At 42.5% G+C, this 14,044-nt stretch overlaps 1 protein-coding gene across 2 annotated transcripts; it reads left to right on the top strand.

Annotated features, from left to right (window-relative positions):
• The first annotated feature begins 653 nt into the window (after positions 1 to 653).
• On the top strand, positions 654 to 12,871 carry prom2 (prominin 2). Of its 2 annotated transcripts, none has more exons than XM_070840593.1 (24): positions 654 to 811; positions 1,626 to 1,966; positions 3,512 to 3,576; positions 3,969 to 4,174; positions 4,291 to 4,411; positions 4,827 to 4,890; positions 5,154 to 5,243; positions 6,501 to 6,697; positions 7,367 to 7,441; positions 7,716 to 7,779; positions 7,872 to 8,028; positions 8,105 to 8,257; positions 8,344 to 8,467; positions 8,569 to 8,657; positions 8,881 to 8,965; positions 9,110 to 9,250; positions 9,361 to 9,429; positions 9,531 to 9,623; positions 9,738 to 9,791; positions 9,887 to 9,967; positions 11,336 to 11,404; positions 11,529 to 11,618; positions 11,746 to 11,858; positions 11,946 to 12,871. In XM_070840593.1, the coding sequence occupies exons 2-24, from the start codon at positions 1,705 to 1,707 to the stop codon at positions 11,995 to 11,997; spliced, it is 2,514 nt and encodes an 837-aa protein (XP_070696694.1). In that variant the 5' UTR covers positions 654 to 811; positions 1,626 to 1,704; the 3' UTR covers positions 11,998 to 12,871. The 2 variants fall into 2 exon arrangements, with proteins under 2 accessions (XP_070696694.1, XP_070696693.1); XM_070840592.1 differs by having other exon boundaries at positions 654 to 807.
• The last annotated feature ends 1,173 nt before the right edge of the window (positions 12,872 to 14,044 follow it).

Consider the following 14,044-nt stretch of genomic DNA (forward strand, 5'->3'; position numbering starts at 1 on the left):
GAAGCAGGTTATAGGTAAGTACTAGCATCATCTCCGTCTTTTATCAGTGAGCTTGTTCTTCTCCTTAATAGGAGGCATAACTCAGTCTTTGGAAGAGTGATTTAGTTTTTGTCTTGGCTTGTGTTTTTTGCAGTGATGACAACATGAGGGAAATGTAACTTCTCAGCTGTTGCCAGAAATGGCTGAAATATTTTTGAGGATTTCTTGGCAACATTTAAGATGTTGTGAGTTCTCAAAATTCTCTTCCCCAAGAGTATCTTTTCCAGCTATCTTTTCCCTGCATGTTTGGGCTGTGCTGTTGCTTGTTTGGATGCCACAGCATTGCAGATGTGGCCTGATTTACTTGGAATGGCTGGATGACCAAAAATGACCCTTCCATCCAGCAGCAATACATAAATCCTTATTTTTTTTAAAAGAATAAGTATATTTTGATCACTCATTTCCTTGAAATTCATTTTACTCCTCCTTGTTCTCTCCACTCATGCCACAATATAACTACTACTTGCATTGTTGCAGGCATTATAGGCTTGACAACCCCCCGCAACTCTCACTCCTCTTTCCCACGTCACCGCCACCCTCTCTCCCTGTGTCTCTCCGTAAGAACCCTCCCTTCCTCCCTCCTCTCTCCCTCCTCTCTCCCTCCCTCTCCTCCTAGTGCCTGTGTTCTCCAGGCGAGCAAACAGTCGGCTTCAACTTCAACGCAAGAGCAGACAGTATCGGGTTTCTGCAGGACTGCAAGAGTCACACGCCCCTTACTGAGTCACAGGAGATCAGAGCAGCACGACTGTCCCTCTCTGTCTGGCCAAGGTAGGTGAGTAGCATGATGCTCACCCTGTCTGTATTTTGTTATTCCCTCTTTATCTTTCCTTCTCGTTGAACTCACTGGTTTCCCTCTCTCTCACACCCTCACCCTGACATGTGCCTAGACCTTGAGGAGCAGTAAATATCCTCAGGCTGCTGTGTGTGTGTGTTAGGTTAGAAATGGTCAAATCATGTTTTCCTGGTTTCAACAGCCTGCTTTATCCATAAGAGGAAGTAAATATGTTCAGCTATCTCGGGGCTTTACCTTTGTGAAGTTGTTTGCATAAGAGTGCAGCACCTTGAAAAAGCATCCAGGTGATTGGAGCGCTTTGCGAAACGTATCTATACTTAATGCATTCGGAAGATGTTTCACCTTTTGTTCTGATGAATGTTTACAGTCTACTGCTCTGAGAGACAAACGTGGGTTTGAATGAGCTGAGGTGACTGAGTTATTCTGTGTGTTTACACTGAAAACATAGTAGTTGACATCATAAACAAAAAGGCTGCAATAACCTCTAATGTGTATAATTTTTCCCCCCAACATTTCCTGTAACTTTAAAATGTCAGCACCTCCCAGCAGCTTCCTGCTGCACTAAAGTCTCCACTTAGATAAAGAAGGATAAAACATAACAACAACAAAACCTTAAAGGGCAGAACAATAGCTTAACGTTTCTGTTTCCCATTTACACAACGCCATTGTTGCATCTCTTCTGCGAGACAGCAGCCGTTTGCCATTTTGTAATGAACTGTGCTGCAACCTCTTTCTCTGTGACTCAGTCTGTGGGTTTGGATGAGTCTGTCATTGTGTTTTGTCTTGTTTCCAGACAGATCAAACCAGCGCCTGTGCAATGAGGTGATCACTCCGCACGGTCGAGTCTTTCCCTGCCCGTCTCACCTGAAGACATGGGCTTATGTGAGAGTGCGAGGGGCCGGTGGTGGCAGGGCCACGCTGGAGTGTTCAGGGCCGGAGTGGGAGCGCTGCTCCTGGGGCTCAGTCTGGCCCAGTCTGGGCCTCCGCAAACGGCCTGTCCGGCAGCTGCGGCCCCGCAGAGCCTCACCCAGCCCCATTACCTGGACACAGCAGGGGAGGACGCCAGCGCGGGCTCCATGACAGCTGTAGTCCGGTCCTTCCTCCACACAGTCCAGCCAAAACCCTTTCCTAAAGGTCAGTGATGTCAGTATTACTCACTAATCAAACATCCTGAATCTCAGAGGCAACCAGGTGCAATTTAAATCATATTAAAATCCACTGGTTTTCTTGGGTTGAATTTCCCTACAAGGCCCGAGGTAACTCAGTTCATCCAAAGCTAATGATGCCACAACAAAAAGATGACAGCGCTGGTTAATCACTAACTTAATGGAAATTCTTGTATTTTACCATGTCAATCTTTAACCATGACGTCCTGCTCTGACGCTCTCAGGCCAGTGGTTCCTCTGACTCACACTTGTGTATGTGATGTGTTGTACGTGCCCCATAAACCCTTGTCTGTTTTCTACATTACTTCCTGCTTCATATTGATTTCAGAAAAGGAAACAAGGGACACAAAAACATGTCAAACAACCTTTGCCCAGGTCAAACTCATTGTACTCAGTGATCGTCACGGCGGATCCACTGTTGTCACTGTGAGTGGATGATAATCAATAGCAGCTAAATGATGCTTTAGGAGACTCGTGTTTCACTAAAACCTTCCGTGTTGACCGGTAGGTGTCGGTCGTTGTTTGAACACTCTGCAATCGCTCTATGATAAGGCAAATGGCTTGTTGGCGTAAACCGCAGCTTTCTGCTTCGCCATAAAACACTAAACAGGAGGTAATAAAGGCTGCTAAGCTCTACAGCCTTCTTCTGGAGGGCAGGGGGCCCAACACGGGGGCTAATTAATTGCTAAGCAGACAAAATAAACTAGGTTGGTAGATGATATGCACCAACCAAATGGATATTTTTTATTAAAACACCAATGGAAATACAATCTTTTCAACATAATGTGTTTTGTAAGATTCTCAAGACAATTAAACAAAACAAAGAAAATCTAAAAACCTTGAAGTCTGCCAATAAACGCTAATTTGATGGAGACATAATGACATGCCATCAGCAAACACTCAAGCAGCTCACGGTTTCATGTGATATTTGTTCACACCTCGCTGCACTTCACAGATAATTCAACCGGAGCTTAATATCAAAAGCGTTTCAAAGTATCACGCAACAGGTTAGAAAGGAGAAGTGAAGTGGAAACAGGTTCATTCCAGATTGCAATCTGATGTGACACGAGCTATTTGTGTAGTTCTCACAATTGTGAGAACTATACAAATAGCTCCTGAATATACAATAACCACCTGAATATGTCTTCTCAGTTACCTGCGCCTGTGTGTTTTCAATGATAACCATAACAGCAGGGCTCAATGGGACCATAAAAAGCTCTGTGCTTTATTTTGTCTGCGTAAAACTCCAGTCTCTGCTGAAAGCTGCTCCTGCTTCTAAGTAACCAAAAGATAAAGGTGTCAGATTTCCACTTTTACAATGAGAGAGATTAAAATGTCTGTAAGGGACACAGGACACATTGTTCCCATGGTCCTGCTTTTGTATGTGGATAACTGGGCCACAGACCAGCAGCGTATAATAGTAATTATCCCTCCTTGGCTGTGTTTCTGTGTCCTCTGAAGCTATTGTAAAAAAAACACAAGCCACAAAAAACATTTTTTTTTCTCCTTCTAGATCTGATCCTGAAAATAGTCAAGGAGGCTGAACAAGAACAGGTTGATCAAGAAGTCATCAAAGAAGTAAGTGAATGCACCTGAGTTTAATTATTCTCGTGTGTTGGAGAGAACCTCTATACGTGGGAATAAAGCAGACACACCCTCCGTAAACCCCCTCGAGCTGGTAATCTGAGATTGTTTAACGGTGAGGCAGCCTTGTGTGTACGTATCTCAGCTGACTGAAGTTACTAAGAGTCTTTCATCCACTCTGATTGTGGACTGCCGGCACGTAGAAGTAAAAACTACCATTTAGAGATGTCTCACTCGGTTTGACGTCACGGCAGACCACAAAGACGTGCCGCTGTTTTGTTGTCTTTGGCCTTGAAATGGATATTTATGCTACTTTTTGTTTTAATGCATATCATTTGTCTGCATGTTTGTGTCTGTGTGTGTGTGTGTGTGTGTGTGGTGTTTAGATCCTGGTGTATGAAGTGGGTTTCCTGGTGTGTGCAGCCATCGGTGTCCTGTACATCGTTCTGATGCCCTTAGTTGGGTTCTTCCTGGCGTGCTGTCGCTGCTGTGGCAACTGTGGTGGGAAGATGTACCAGAAGCAGACGTCCTCCATTCACTGTTGCAGGAGAACTCTCTACTGGAGTGCATTTGTCACCACGATAGTTATCCTGTGAGTGTGTGTGTGTGTGTTTTTGAACAGTATAATGATGCTTGAATGTGCATTCCTCACTGCTTGTGTGTGTCTCCACTGGGCACAAATGTGTGTGTGTGTGTGTGTGTTTTCAGTGCTGGGAACATCTGCATGTTCATAAGTAACAACGACTTCAAAGCGAGCGTGGACCAGGGTCCAGGGGAGCTCAACAAAACTATAGACAACATCCACAAGTTCCTCACTGTGGTGCCTCAGGTGAGAGAAACCCTGCTGTTGATTGAAGTGTGTGGTAAAAGTATGGAAACGTCAAAGGTCTGGGACCTCAGTGCTGAAGCAAAGGTTGACTAACTGCAATTGATCTCAATTCAGTTAAGATGTTGAAACCATAAATAATGTTGTCCTGCATCTATGTGCCGTGAGACGAGAGCTTTTGTGTGACAAACAGACCTGTGATTGTCCAGTCAGTCGGCTGATTAATGAGACACTCCGTACCGCAGTGTCAATACACTTATCTCCAGAAGACACAAGGTTGGAGGGAAGGACAGGGTTGTGCCCTGTTTGTTCTCCGTCATTTGTAAAAGCTGCTATGTGGGATTAATGCGTGCAGTCAGTCCTTGAAGCCACATCCTATGTGCACACTTTGAAATAGTTTGTTTTTTTTTCTCTCCAGCAAGTCCAGCATGTGGTGGATGAGAGCTACAAAACCATACAGGAGGTTACCAGAAACCTAGATGGTGAGAAAAGGGAAGTAATAATGTAAATATTAGATTAGATTCAGCTGTATTGTCATTACACCTGTACAGTACAAGGCAATGAAATGCAGTTTGGCATCTAACCAGAAGTGCGATTAGTAGCAAGTGCAAAGATATATGGAAAGTATGTACAGAATATACAGAGTGAGGATGTTTACAGATGCTATATACCAGATGCTAAAACCAGAAGAGCCACTTTTGTCCACTCTTGTCTCATCTCACGCCTGTTTGTCTCTGTGAATCAGCCATCGGCGCTCAGTTGGGAACAGAGATCCAGGAGCGATTCAGAGGAACCCTGGACCCAGCGCTGCACTCAGTTAGACTTCTGGACCAAGGTATGTTGTACCTGCATGCTCTGTCCTGCTTCAGACTGAGCATGTAAAATCTTGTGTGCACATTCAACAGGAGATCAGTGATCACCCAGACGGGGACCAGTTTCACAGCATTTCACTTTTCTTTTTTATATTGACGGGTTTCTTTTTGTGACCAACTGTTTTTATTAGTTATTCTATAATAAAATAGGAAAGAAGAGAAAATACATAAACAGACACAAAGAATTATACAGAAATAATTCTAGAGGCGGTGCTGTTACTGTCAGGAGGCCCCAAACCAGAGCATCTGTCACTTTGCCGTCTTATTGGAAAGTCAGAGCTCGGTCAAAAGCAGGGATGTCCTGATCACATTCTTTTGCTCCCAATCCCAATATGACTTCTTTAATATTGAGTATGTGGCAGTACTTGGACATCAAAATGTCTTTTACCACACACTAAGAGAAGTTTGTTTTTAGATTTGAAGATTTCACTGCTTGTCTTTAAAGCGCTGCATGGTCAGGCTCTTGCTCATATCTGTGATCTACTCACTGCCAATGAGCCTGAGATCCTCCAGCAGGGCCCGACTGATGGGTCCAAGAACGGGACCCGGGTCTTTGCTGTTCGGGTCCCTCAGCTGATCTCAGGCAGTTTTAAATCTCTCCTTAAGACTCACTTTTACCATTTTGCTTTTCTTAACTGTTGGTGTTTTGTGGTGTCTTTTATATTTATGCGTATATATGCATATGTGTATGTACGTATATTTTGCTTCATGTACTCATTTTATTGTTTGTTTCTATTGAAAAACACCTTGTAATTATTTTTAACCTGTATTTTAAGCTTCCTACAAATCAGCTTTCTACAAACCCATCTGAGAAGGAATGAAAATACAACAAAACAATAATAAAACCTATGATACATATTTGTTTTACAATTTAATAAACTAATTTTGAGTAAATTGCCAGGCTAGAAGTCAAGATGGTACTTTGGGTTTATGTTTGGTTTGGGTAGCTTAGTTAAGTAATATGGAAAATATTTGTTATGCTCTATTAAAAGCAGCTGCATAATATTTCCCATAATAATCAATTTCCTGTTGTTCTTCCTTCTATGGGGCTCATTTTTTGGTTTTATTCCTGCGTCACCTTTTGAATTCAAAGGCTGGTAGCATAAAAAAAATAAAGGTCATAGATGGTTGCTTTTTTCAGATGGTTATTTTTGTTTTTTTATTTTTAAATGTATGCAAACACTAACCAGTATTTCTGTGTTTTTCATTTCTATGAGCAGAGGTTGTAAACATCAGCGTTGACCTGAACAAGCTGAACTCATCCTTGGCCCAGCTGCAGTCCAGCATGGATCGCCTCCAGGCCAATGTCACTGCTGTTAAAAATCACATCAACCAGACTCTATCTGAGCCAAACTGCATCAGCTGTGACAGCCTGAAGCCTGAGCTGGATAATCTAACACTGGACACCTCCACCTCTGTAAGGACTGATTATGTGTAACCTAGTAGATGATGATGATGACGATGAACAAGGAAGGCAGCATTAAACGAGTTTGTCAGCTCAAGCTGTTTTATGCAAACCAGTAGCTGGATTTGACTGCTCAGATTACAAACTTCCTTGAGTCCAACCATGAATCATTGACATTTGACATTTGAGACATTATCACAAAGCAACAGGAAGACTCAAATATGTGGAGAGGATAACTCTGGCACAGGCTGCGCAGTGTGACACACGATAACAGCCCTTCATTTTCGGCTTTGGATGAACAGCTGATTTTGTTTTCCTCCCATCTGTTCTTCTCTATCCCTCCTACACTGCTCTAACTCTCATACATGCAAGACTCTCCTCTCCTCTTTGGTATTTAAATGAATATATTGTATGATATTTAATCTTCATCACAACCAAAAGTAGCAGTAGAGTTTTCATTCATTAGTAGCAACTCATTTAATTTGTAGAGTCTGTTGTCTTTGCCAACATCGATGAAACCTTGTAAATGCTCGATTTGCTGAAGTCTGCTGCCTCCCTCTGTTAGCTGAAAGTATAACATGTGATTACATGTGACGTCTGGTCACAATGGGTGCACGTGTGTGTGTGTGTGTGTGTGTGTGTGTGTGTGTGTGTGTGTGTGTGTCTGGTTGTTCTCCACAGATTCCCAGTTTGAATGAGCTCCAGTCAGCAGTGGATGAGGTCATCAAAGGTGATCTTAAATCCAAAATCAAGGAGGTCAGTGACGTCTGACAAACTAAAAAAAAAATGCTAATAACATTCAAACTTGATTAATTAAATCTGTTATCAAATCTGTGAGGGCAGATAGAGGGAGGGATGTGAGATTTCATTAAAGACAATGTAATAAAAAGCACATATTTTTATCCTCAGTCAGAGAAGTTAATGTGTAATAAGAGATAAATCACTAACTCCACTCCAGAAAGATAAACTACATAAACATGTTATAAAATTGATATTATGAGAATAACTGGGCTACTTTTCTTCATCCCAGGTGGAGGATTATTTTAACAGCATCCCCCAGAGGGTAACCAATGAAACCAAGGATTTAGTGCAAAGTGAGTGAGGCCTTTGTTTCTTAATGAAGTTGTTTAGTTAAATAGGATCAGTTTTAAAAAGAAATATGTGTCTGTGTGTGTTTTTTTTTTAGACAGCAAGCAGCTCCTGGATGACATAAAATCACAGATCTCCCAGATTACCAATGACATCCCTCTGTCTGCTCTGTCCAACGCGTCGGCGACTCTGAACCAGGCTCAGAAAGAAATCTCCAAGGTGACACCAGAGGTGGAGAGAGCCGAGCACATCAGGTAGGAAGCCTGGAGGCGCAAACGCACACGATCGATGCAAGAAAAAGCACAAAAATCACTCATGGTGCGTGTGCAGGTGGGGAGTGTGTGTGGCCCTGTGCTGCGTGGTCCTCCTGGTGGTGGTGTGTAACCTCCTCGGTCTGATCCTGGGCCCCGTGGGTCTGACGCCGAAAGCAGACCCCACGAAGCGCTCCTGCACGGCGGATTGCGGAGGCACCTTCCTCATGATGTGAGTGCTTAGCTGATGCTCTTTATCCAAACGGTTCCTCCTCCTGAGCTCTGGTTTGACCTCTGACCTCTGATCTGTGGTTTCAGGGGTGCAGGTTTCAGCTTCCTCTTCTCCTGGCTGTTCATGATTGTGGTGCTGGTGCTCTTCCTGCTGGGCGGGAATGTTTACACCCTGATCTGTCAGCCCTGGAGCAGCGGAGAGCTGCTGAAGGTAGCAGCTCAAAAACATACTTCTATATTTGTACGTATCAGAGACATAACGACACTACAAAGGCCCTAACAAGTGTCTTTTTGTTGACATTACCTCCACAGTTAATTGATACTCCAGGATTAATTCCAGGGTTGGAGAAAGGCCTAAATTTTGGATTGAAAACCAACATTAATATCTCTGATATCTACAGGTATGTAACACCTATCCACCCCCCACATGGGGACAAATGCACACATGCTTATGTTCATGTAGTTCAGTTTCTTCCAGGAAAATACATCCAGCTTTTTTTTTCAGTTTCTTCTCCTGTTTTTCTTCGGGGTCTTAAGTTAGCCGGGGTCATGCAGCACTTTATGAATCTGTAATCGTGGTTAGGGACTGTGTAAATAAGGTTTGCTTGACGTTACTGTTTACAGAGACTGTGAGGAAAACCAGCCTCTGTGGACAACACTCCACCTGTATGAGCTCATAAACCTTGAAGACCTGCTCAACGTATCTAAAGTGAGTCTCCTTTTCAATTATTCAATAGAAATAATGTTCCAACCCGCGCTAACTTTATGTAAGTATACGCTGAAATTCTTTGCTTTTGTCTAACCACACTCATTTATTATTTCTATTGTTTGTTTCCTTCTCCTCCACATTCAGTACACGGATCAGATCGAGCAGCTCTTTGAGGATACAGACGTCACTCTGTCCACCATCACGCTCCTGAGCCCTGAAGATAAACACCAACTCAGCAACTTCTCCGCCAAGGCTGATTTTGACTCCAGCGCTGCCACACAGCAGGTGGGCATGACTCGTGGGCCTGCGTGTATCTTTATGCAGATTTAATGTGTTAAATTTATCCAGGAGTAAGTTTTCATTCTGATCCAGTGTCCCCTCCTTGTCCGTCTCAGATGAACGCAATTTTCAGCATCAATCTGAATACAACAGCAGATAAACTCGATGAGCTTGCTAATATTCAAGTAAGTCACAAGACATTATCACAACACATGTTCTCCTGTTAAGGTTTTACTCCACTTTTCTGCACTTCAGATTCCATAACCGACCATTTGCTTGTTTCTAGACGAACACTGATATCAAAAAAGAGCTCCAAAATGAGGCCAGGGACCTGAGGCAGATCCAGGCCGACATTGAAACAACCATCTTCCCACAAGTGGTGAGAAGCTTTTCCTATCATGGCTGCCATCTCTCGCCTCTCTCTGGTTCTCCTTCCTCCCATCTTGGCCTCCGTCTGAATTTTAACACAGACATCTGCTGCTTGTGCCCCTAGGAAAACCTCAACTCGAGCATCAAGAGCCTTCGATCCGCGGCAGAGAAAATCAATGCGAGTACACTGACCAACACCTGGAACTGCCCAGAATAAAGATAATTCTGCTCTCTGTCTGTCTGTGGCTCACTCTTTCCTTTCCTGTCTTCCAGGGAACGGTGGGGGAGGTGCTGAGCAACGTGGGAGCAGCACAAGACTTCCTCAACACAAACACGACACAGATCGTCCAGACCGTGAGTAGAGCCACGAGTCACATGAGTTAGAAGAAAAAGTGCTCCATGTGGTCTGTTAATGCCTGTGGTCGGTCACTCATTTATGCCTGAGGGGGTGAGGAGGGGTGTGTGTGTGTGTGTGTGTGTGTGTGTGTGCTGCTTGTAGTTGTGCTGTAACAATGTGCTTGTCGGCTCCACATCCACTGGGCGTGAATTACATTCATGTTGTCCCACTGTGTTTGTCTTTAATTGTAGTTCTGCATTTTAGTAAGCAATTACTAGCTGCTTTGAAGTACATGTGCAAATACCTCTGTGGCTCTCTGCGACCACGTGAATCCTCACTCTAAGGTCATCTAGTAACAGCCTGCTAACCGTCCTCAGAGGCCAAATTAAACCCAGAGAAACATTATTTGTTATGCACCTCAGAGCAGACTGGAACAAACAGACTGGGCCTGACTTTGATTACATTTAAACCCATTGTTTATTGTGTGTCCACCTCACATCTTGACCTAAATAATCACCTTCTTTTGGCTTGGCTTTGCTCTTGTATTCTTTATAATGTCAACAAATCAAAAAAAATTATTGATATGTGTCCATATCTCAGTATCTTTTAACTTCCCAACCCTGTCAAAGCCAGTTTTAGTTTTACTACCTTTTAAACTGCCAATCAATACAAATAGATTCTATTCAACTGTATTTATTATCTATTCTTATGAATAAAATATATTATTATTATTATTGTTATTAATATAATTGTTGTTGTTTAATTTTATTTCTTATTTAATTTTTAATCATTTGTTAACGTTTCCATCTCTCTCTGAGGATGAGGGCTGATATTTCATGCTGCGCTCAATAACCTGTATATTGTCTGTGTTGTCTAGCAAAAATATATATGAGCAAAAATGAAACAATAACAATACATAGCCGGTGCAGTGCTCACGGTCATGGCAGTGAATGACCATATCATCCACGGCAACAGTCTGGCTCCTTTATGTCTTTTTAACAATGATAACAATAATAGAGGTTTGTTGCAGGCTTTTGCTGCACAGATACTTTCTAGTGGGATTAAGTAATTGTTTGTGTTTTCATGTGACTTTTGGACAAACGTAGAAACATCTCCTGACTTATTCTTTAACGTTTTAAAGCACTTTGACTTCTGTGCATGAAATGTGCTATATAAATAAGCCTTCCTTACTGATTTGCTTCACTTAATCTAAATGCTATTGCGGTTATTTACGGGTCACTTCAGAGGATTTACCCAGAATTCCACTTGCTGAGATGGTTAGTCGTTCCACTCATTTCTTCCCCCTGTAAAGCAGGGAGAAAATGTGAGGAATTTACTCCCTGTCTCTCTCTCTCTCTCTCTCTGTCTCTCTCTCTTGATCCCAGGAAAGCAGAAGGTTTGTGGACTGTCAGCTTGGTTACTTCATTGCTTATGCAGACTGGGCCAACCTCACGGTAAAGATGCTCAGACTTTCACACCTTTAACATACTGCGCATGCTCTTTAAGCAGATAAAGTATGTTTGATGTGCGAGCACATTTGAGTTCACTGTTGCTGATCTGTGCTTTATTGTCCCTCAGATCACGCAGCAGGTGGGCCGCTGTGGACCGGTGGCTGGAGCTGTGGACACAGTTGACATTATCCTGTGCTCAAACATGGTGCAGTCTCTGGTGAGGATCAGGGGTGTAGTTAGCTCCACCGACAGCTGCACACGGTCACCACTACCTGATTTCTTTTTGATAGATACACTGGAATGAAAGTGCCAGTTTATAAATCACCAGTATCTCTCATTTTTAGAATGCTTTCTGGTTCAGTCTGGGCTGGTGCATCATCTTCTTCATCCCCAGCATCATCTTTTCCATCAAACTCGCCAAGTACTACAGGAGAATGAAGTACTCTGACGTCTACGAGTAAGTAGCTCAACAAAAAGCACACTAGCACATCCATATTGTGCCAGAATCACTGATTTGACCTGCTGTTGACGTCTCCATCACCAGTGACCACATCATCATGAACCATATCCCGCGGCCCCAGATGAAGATCACCTGAGAGGACGGCAGCTTTGAGAGGCTGCAGGCACGACTGAAAAACACTTTCTGCACTCCCGCACAAGATGTGGCTCATTGGCACTCTGGAGAAAAGACTCATACTCAAAGAAGAGGTTGTTTTGTGTGTGTTTGCCTAATTGAGTCTTTTTTATCTCTAATTCTCCACCATTGGGTGGAGAATCAAAGCCATTTATTAAGTGGTCCTACAACACAGCTCATATACCATTCACAGCATCTTTGAATTGACCTCAGGGGGACACAGGGCCTAAGGGAATCTGCAGGGATTTATTTTTCTGTTTTATATGAATGTTTTGTATGTATTTAATGCACGAACTGAGCTGCTTCTGAATTCTGAGAATTTATGCTTCAACTGTAAAGCTGATTTTTATTGAGCGTCAATCGCATCGCAGACATTTATAATAATAATAATGATCATGTGCAGTCATACTGGTGTGCCAACAGGTATTTGTGATGTGCCAGGCTCGGTCTGACCTGCGCTGTGACTTCACAGCAAAAAATTGCAATGCGAAACACAAAATTCCTAATTAAGCTTGCACTAATATTGGAAATCAAAGCACAATTATTTGTATTGAGTCATAACATTAACATACTTTTTTGTGTGACTTTACTGATTGCTAATGACACCTTGTTACCATTTTGCTTTAAAAAATATGTTTTTGTAAATATTGATTTTTGCCTGATGTGATTCAATAGTGATGATTTTTGTACTTTTTACTACTTTGTACTCAAAAGTTAGATTGTGTTTTATTTACAGAGCACTTTATATGGTCATTTTGACCAATGGGATTAAAAGGTTGTAGACATTTCTTCCCACTGTTGTGAAAACTACTGTGAGTAAAACTTGTTACGGATCGAAAAAACGAGTCTGCTGCGCATTTTTCTACGTTTCAGCCGTAACATGAGTGGAATCTCTGCGATCAGTCAGTGTCTGTTTTCAACACAAACCATGAAAGTGCTTTTCACAGAGCACATTTGCAGCCCAGCATATCTTGCGGCTCGTACATAAGCCTTCATCACTCTGCAGCAATTTGTCCGAATTAGTTTCTGGCATGTTGCTGTATTATCCTACTCTGCAGCTACAGCTACAGTCTCTGTGCAGTCCCACAGTCAATGTGTGTCACTAACATAAAGACTTTATCGTTACATTTAGTTATCTTCATGGCAGCTATCTTACTCTCTTGTGGCCTTCTGTTGCACACTTGCACACAAAAATGGGATTTCCAGGCGTGCATGGGTTATAAACATCTGTTTAATCCGCTGGAAATACAGAACACACAAGCACATCTGCTCAGCGTGGCTGCATGCTGCCGGGCATCTCAGTCACCTGGGGGCTGTGCGTGCACCCTGAAGACCCTTACGCTGCCTAGAAATGCCTGTGTCAGCCATATTCATTTCACCCACCAAGAAACCTACTAAAACATGACTAGTGCTTCTGTGCATGAATATAAATCAGATTACAACTCCAGACTAAAATAACTAAAAATAAAACATACATAAACATAAACATAAACATACAAACTACATATAAACTACATAATTACACAGATTACCCATTACTGAGGTTTGAAAACCCCACAGTGTCCAGGTGACGGCACACAGAAACAACAAAGCAGCAGCGAATTTGTTTTTTCCCCTTAAATGGAGCAGCAGCTAAACCAATTGTAGGCAGTTCTTCAATGATGCAAAATCCAATCTGGTTGTTTGCATAAATGATACATTAAACCCTTTGGCCAATCAGCATAGAAATTAAAGCACAGCCTTTGGGGGAAAGTACAAATTTTTAATATTACGCTGATGATCCAGACTCATGAGAGATAAAACAGGAGCAGCAGAATGGTTATCAGATCTCTAAACTACATTAACTTTAACTCACCATCCTTAAACGTATTCTGCGCTACAGCAAGCTTCAGTAATTCAGCCTCGTGTGAAATATAAATTAACTCTAGCCTGGGCGCCCCATTAATATAAGTGATAAAAATGTCCTACTGACGCATTAATTCGTCCGACACTGTAGGATATAGTCAGCC

This window comes from Pempheris klunzingeri, chromosome 12, assembly GCF_042242105.1.
Source record: "Pempheris klunzingeri isolate RE-2024b chromosome 12, fPemKlu1.hap1, whole genome shotgun sequence".
Classification (NCBI taxonomy): domain Eukaryota; kingdom Metazoa; phylum Chordata; class Actinopteri; order Acropomatiformes; family Pempheridae; genus Pempheris; species Pempheris klunzingeri.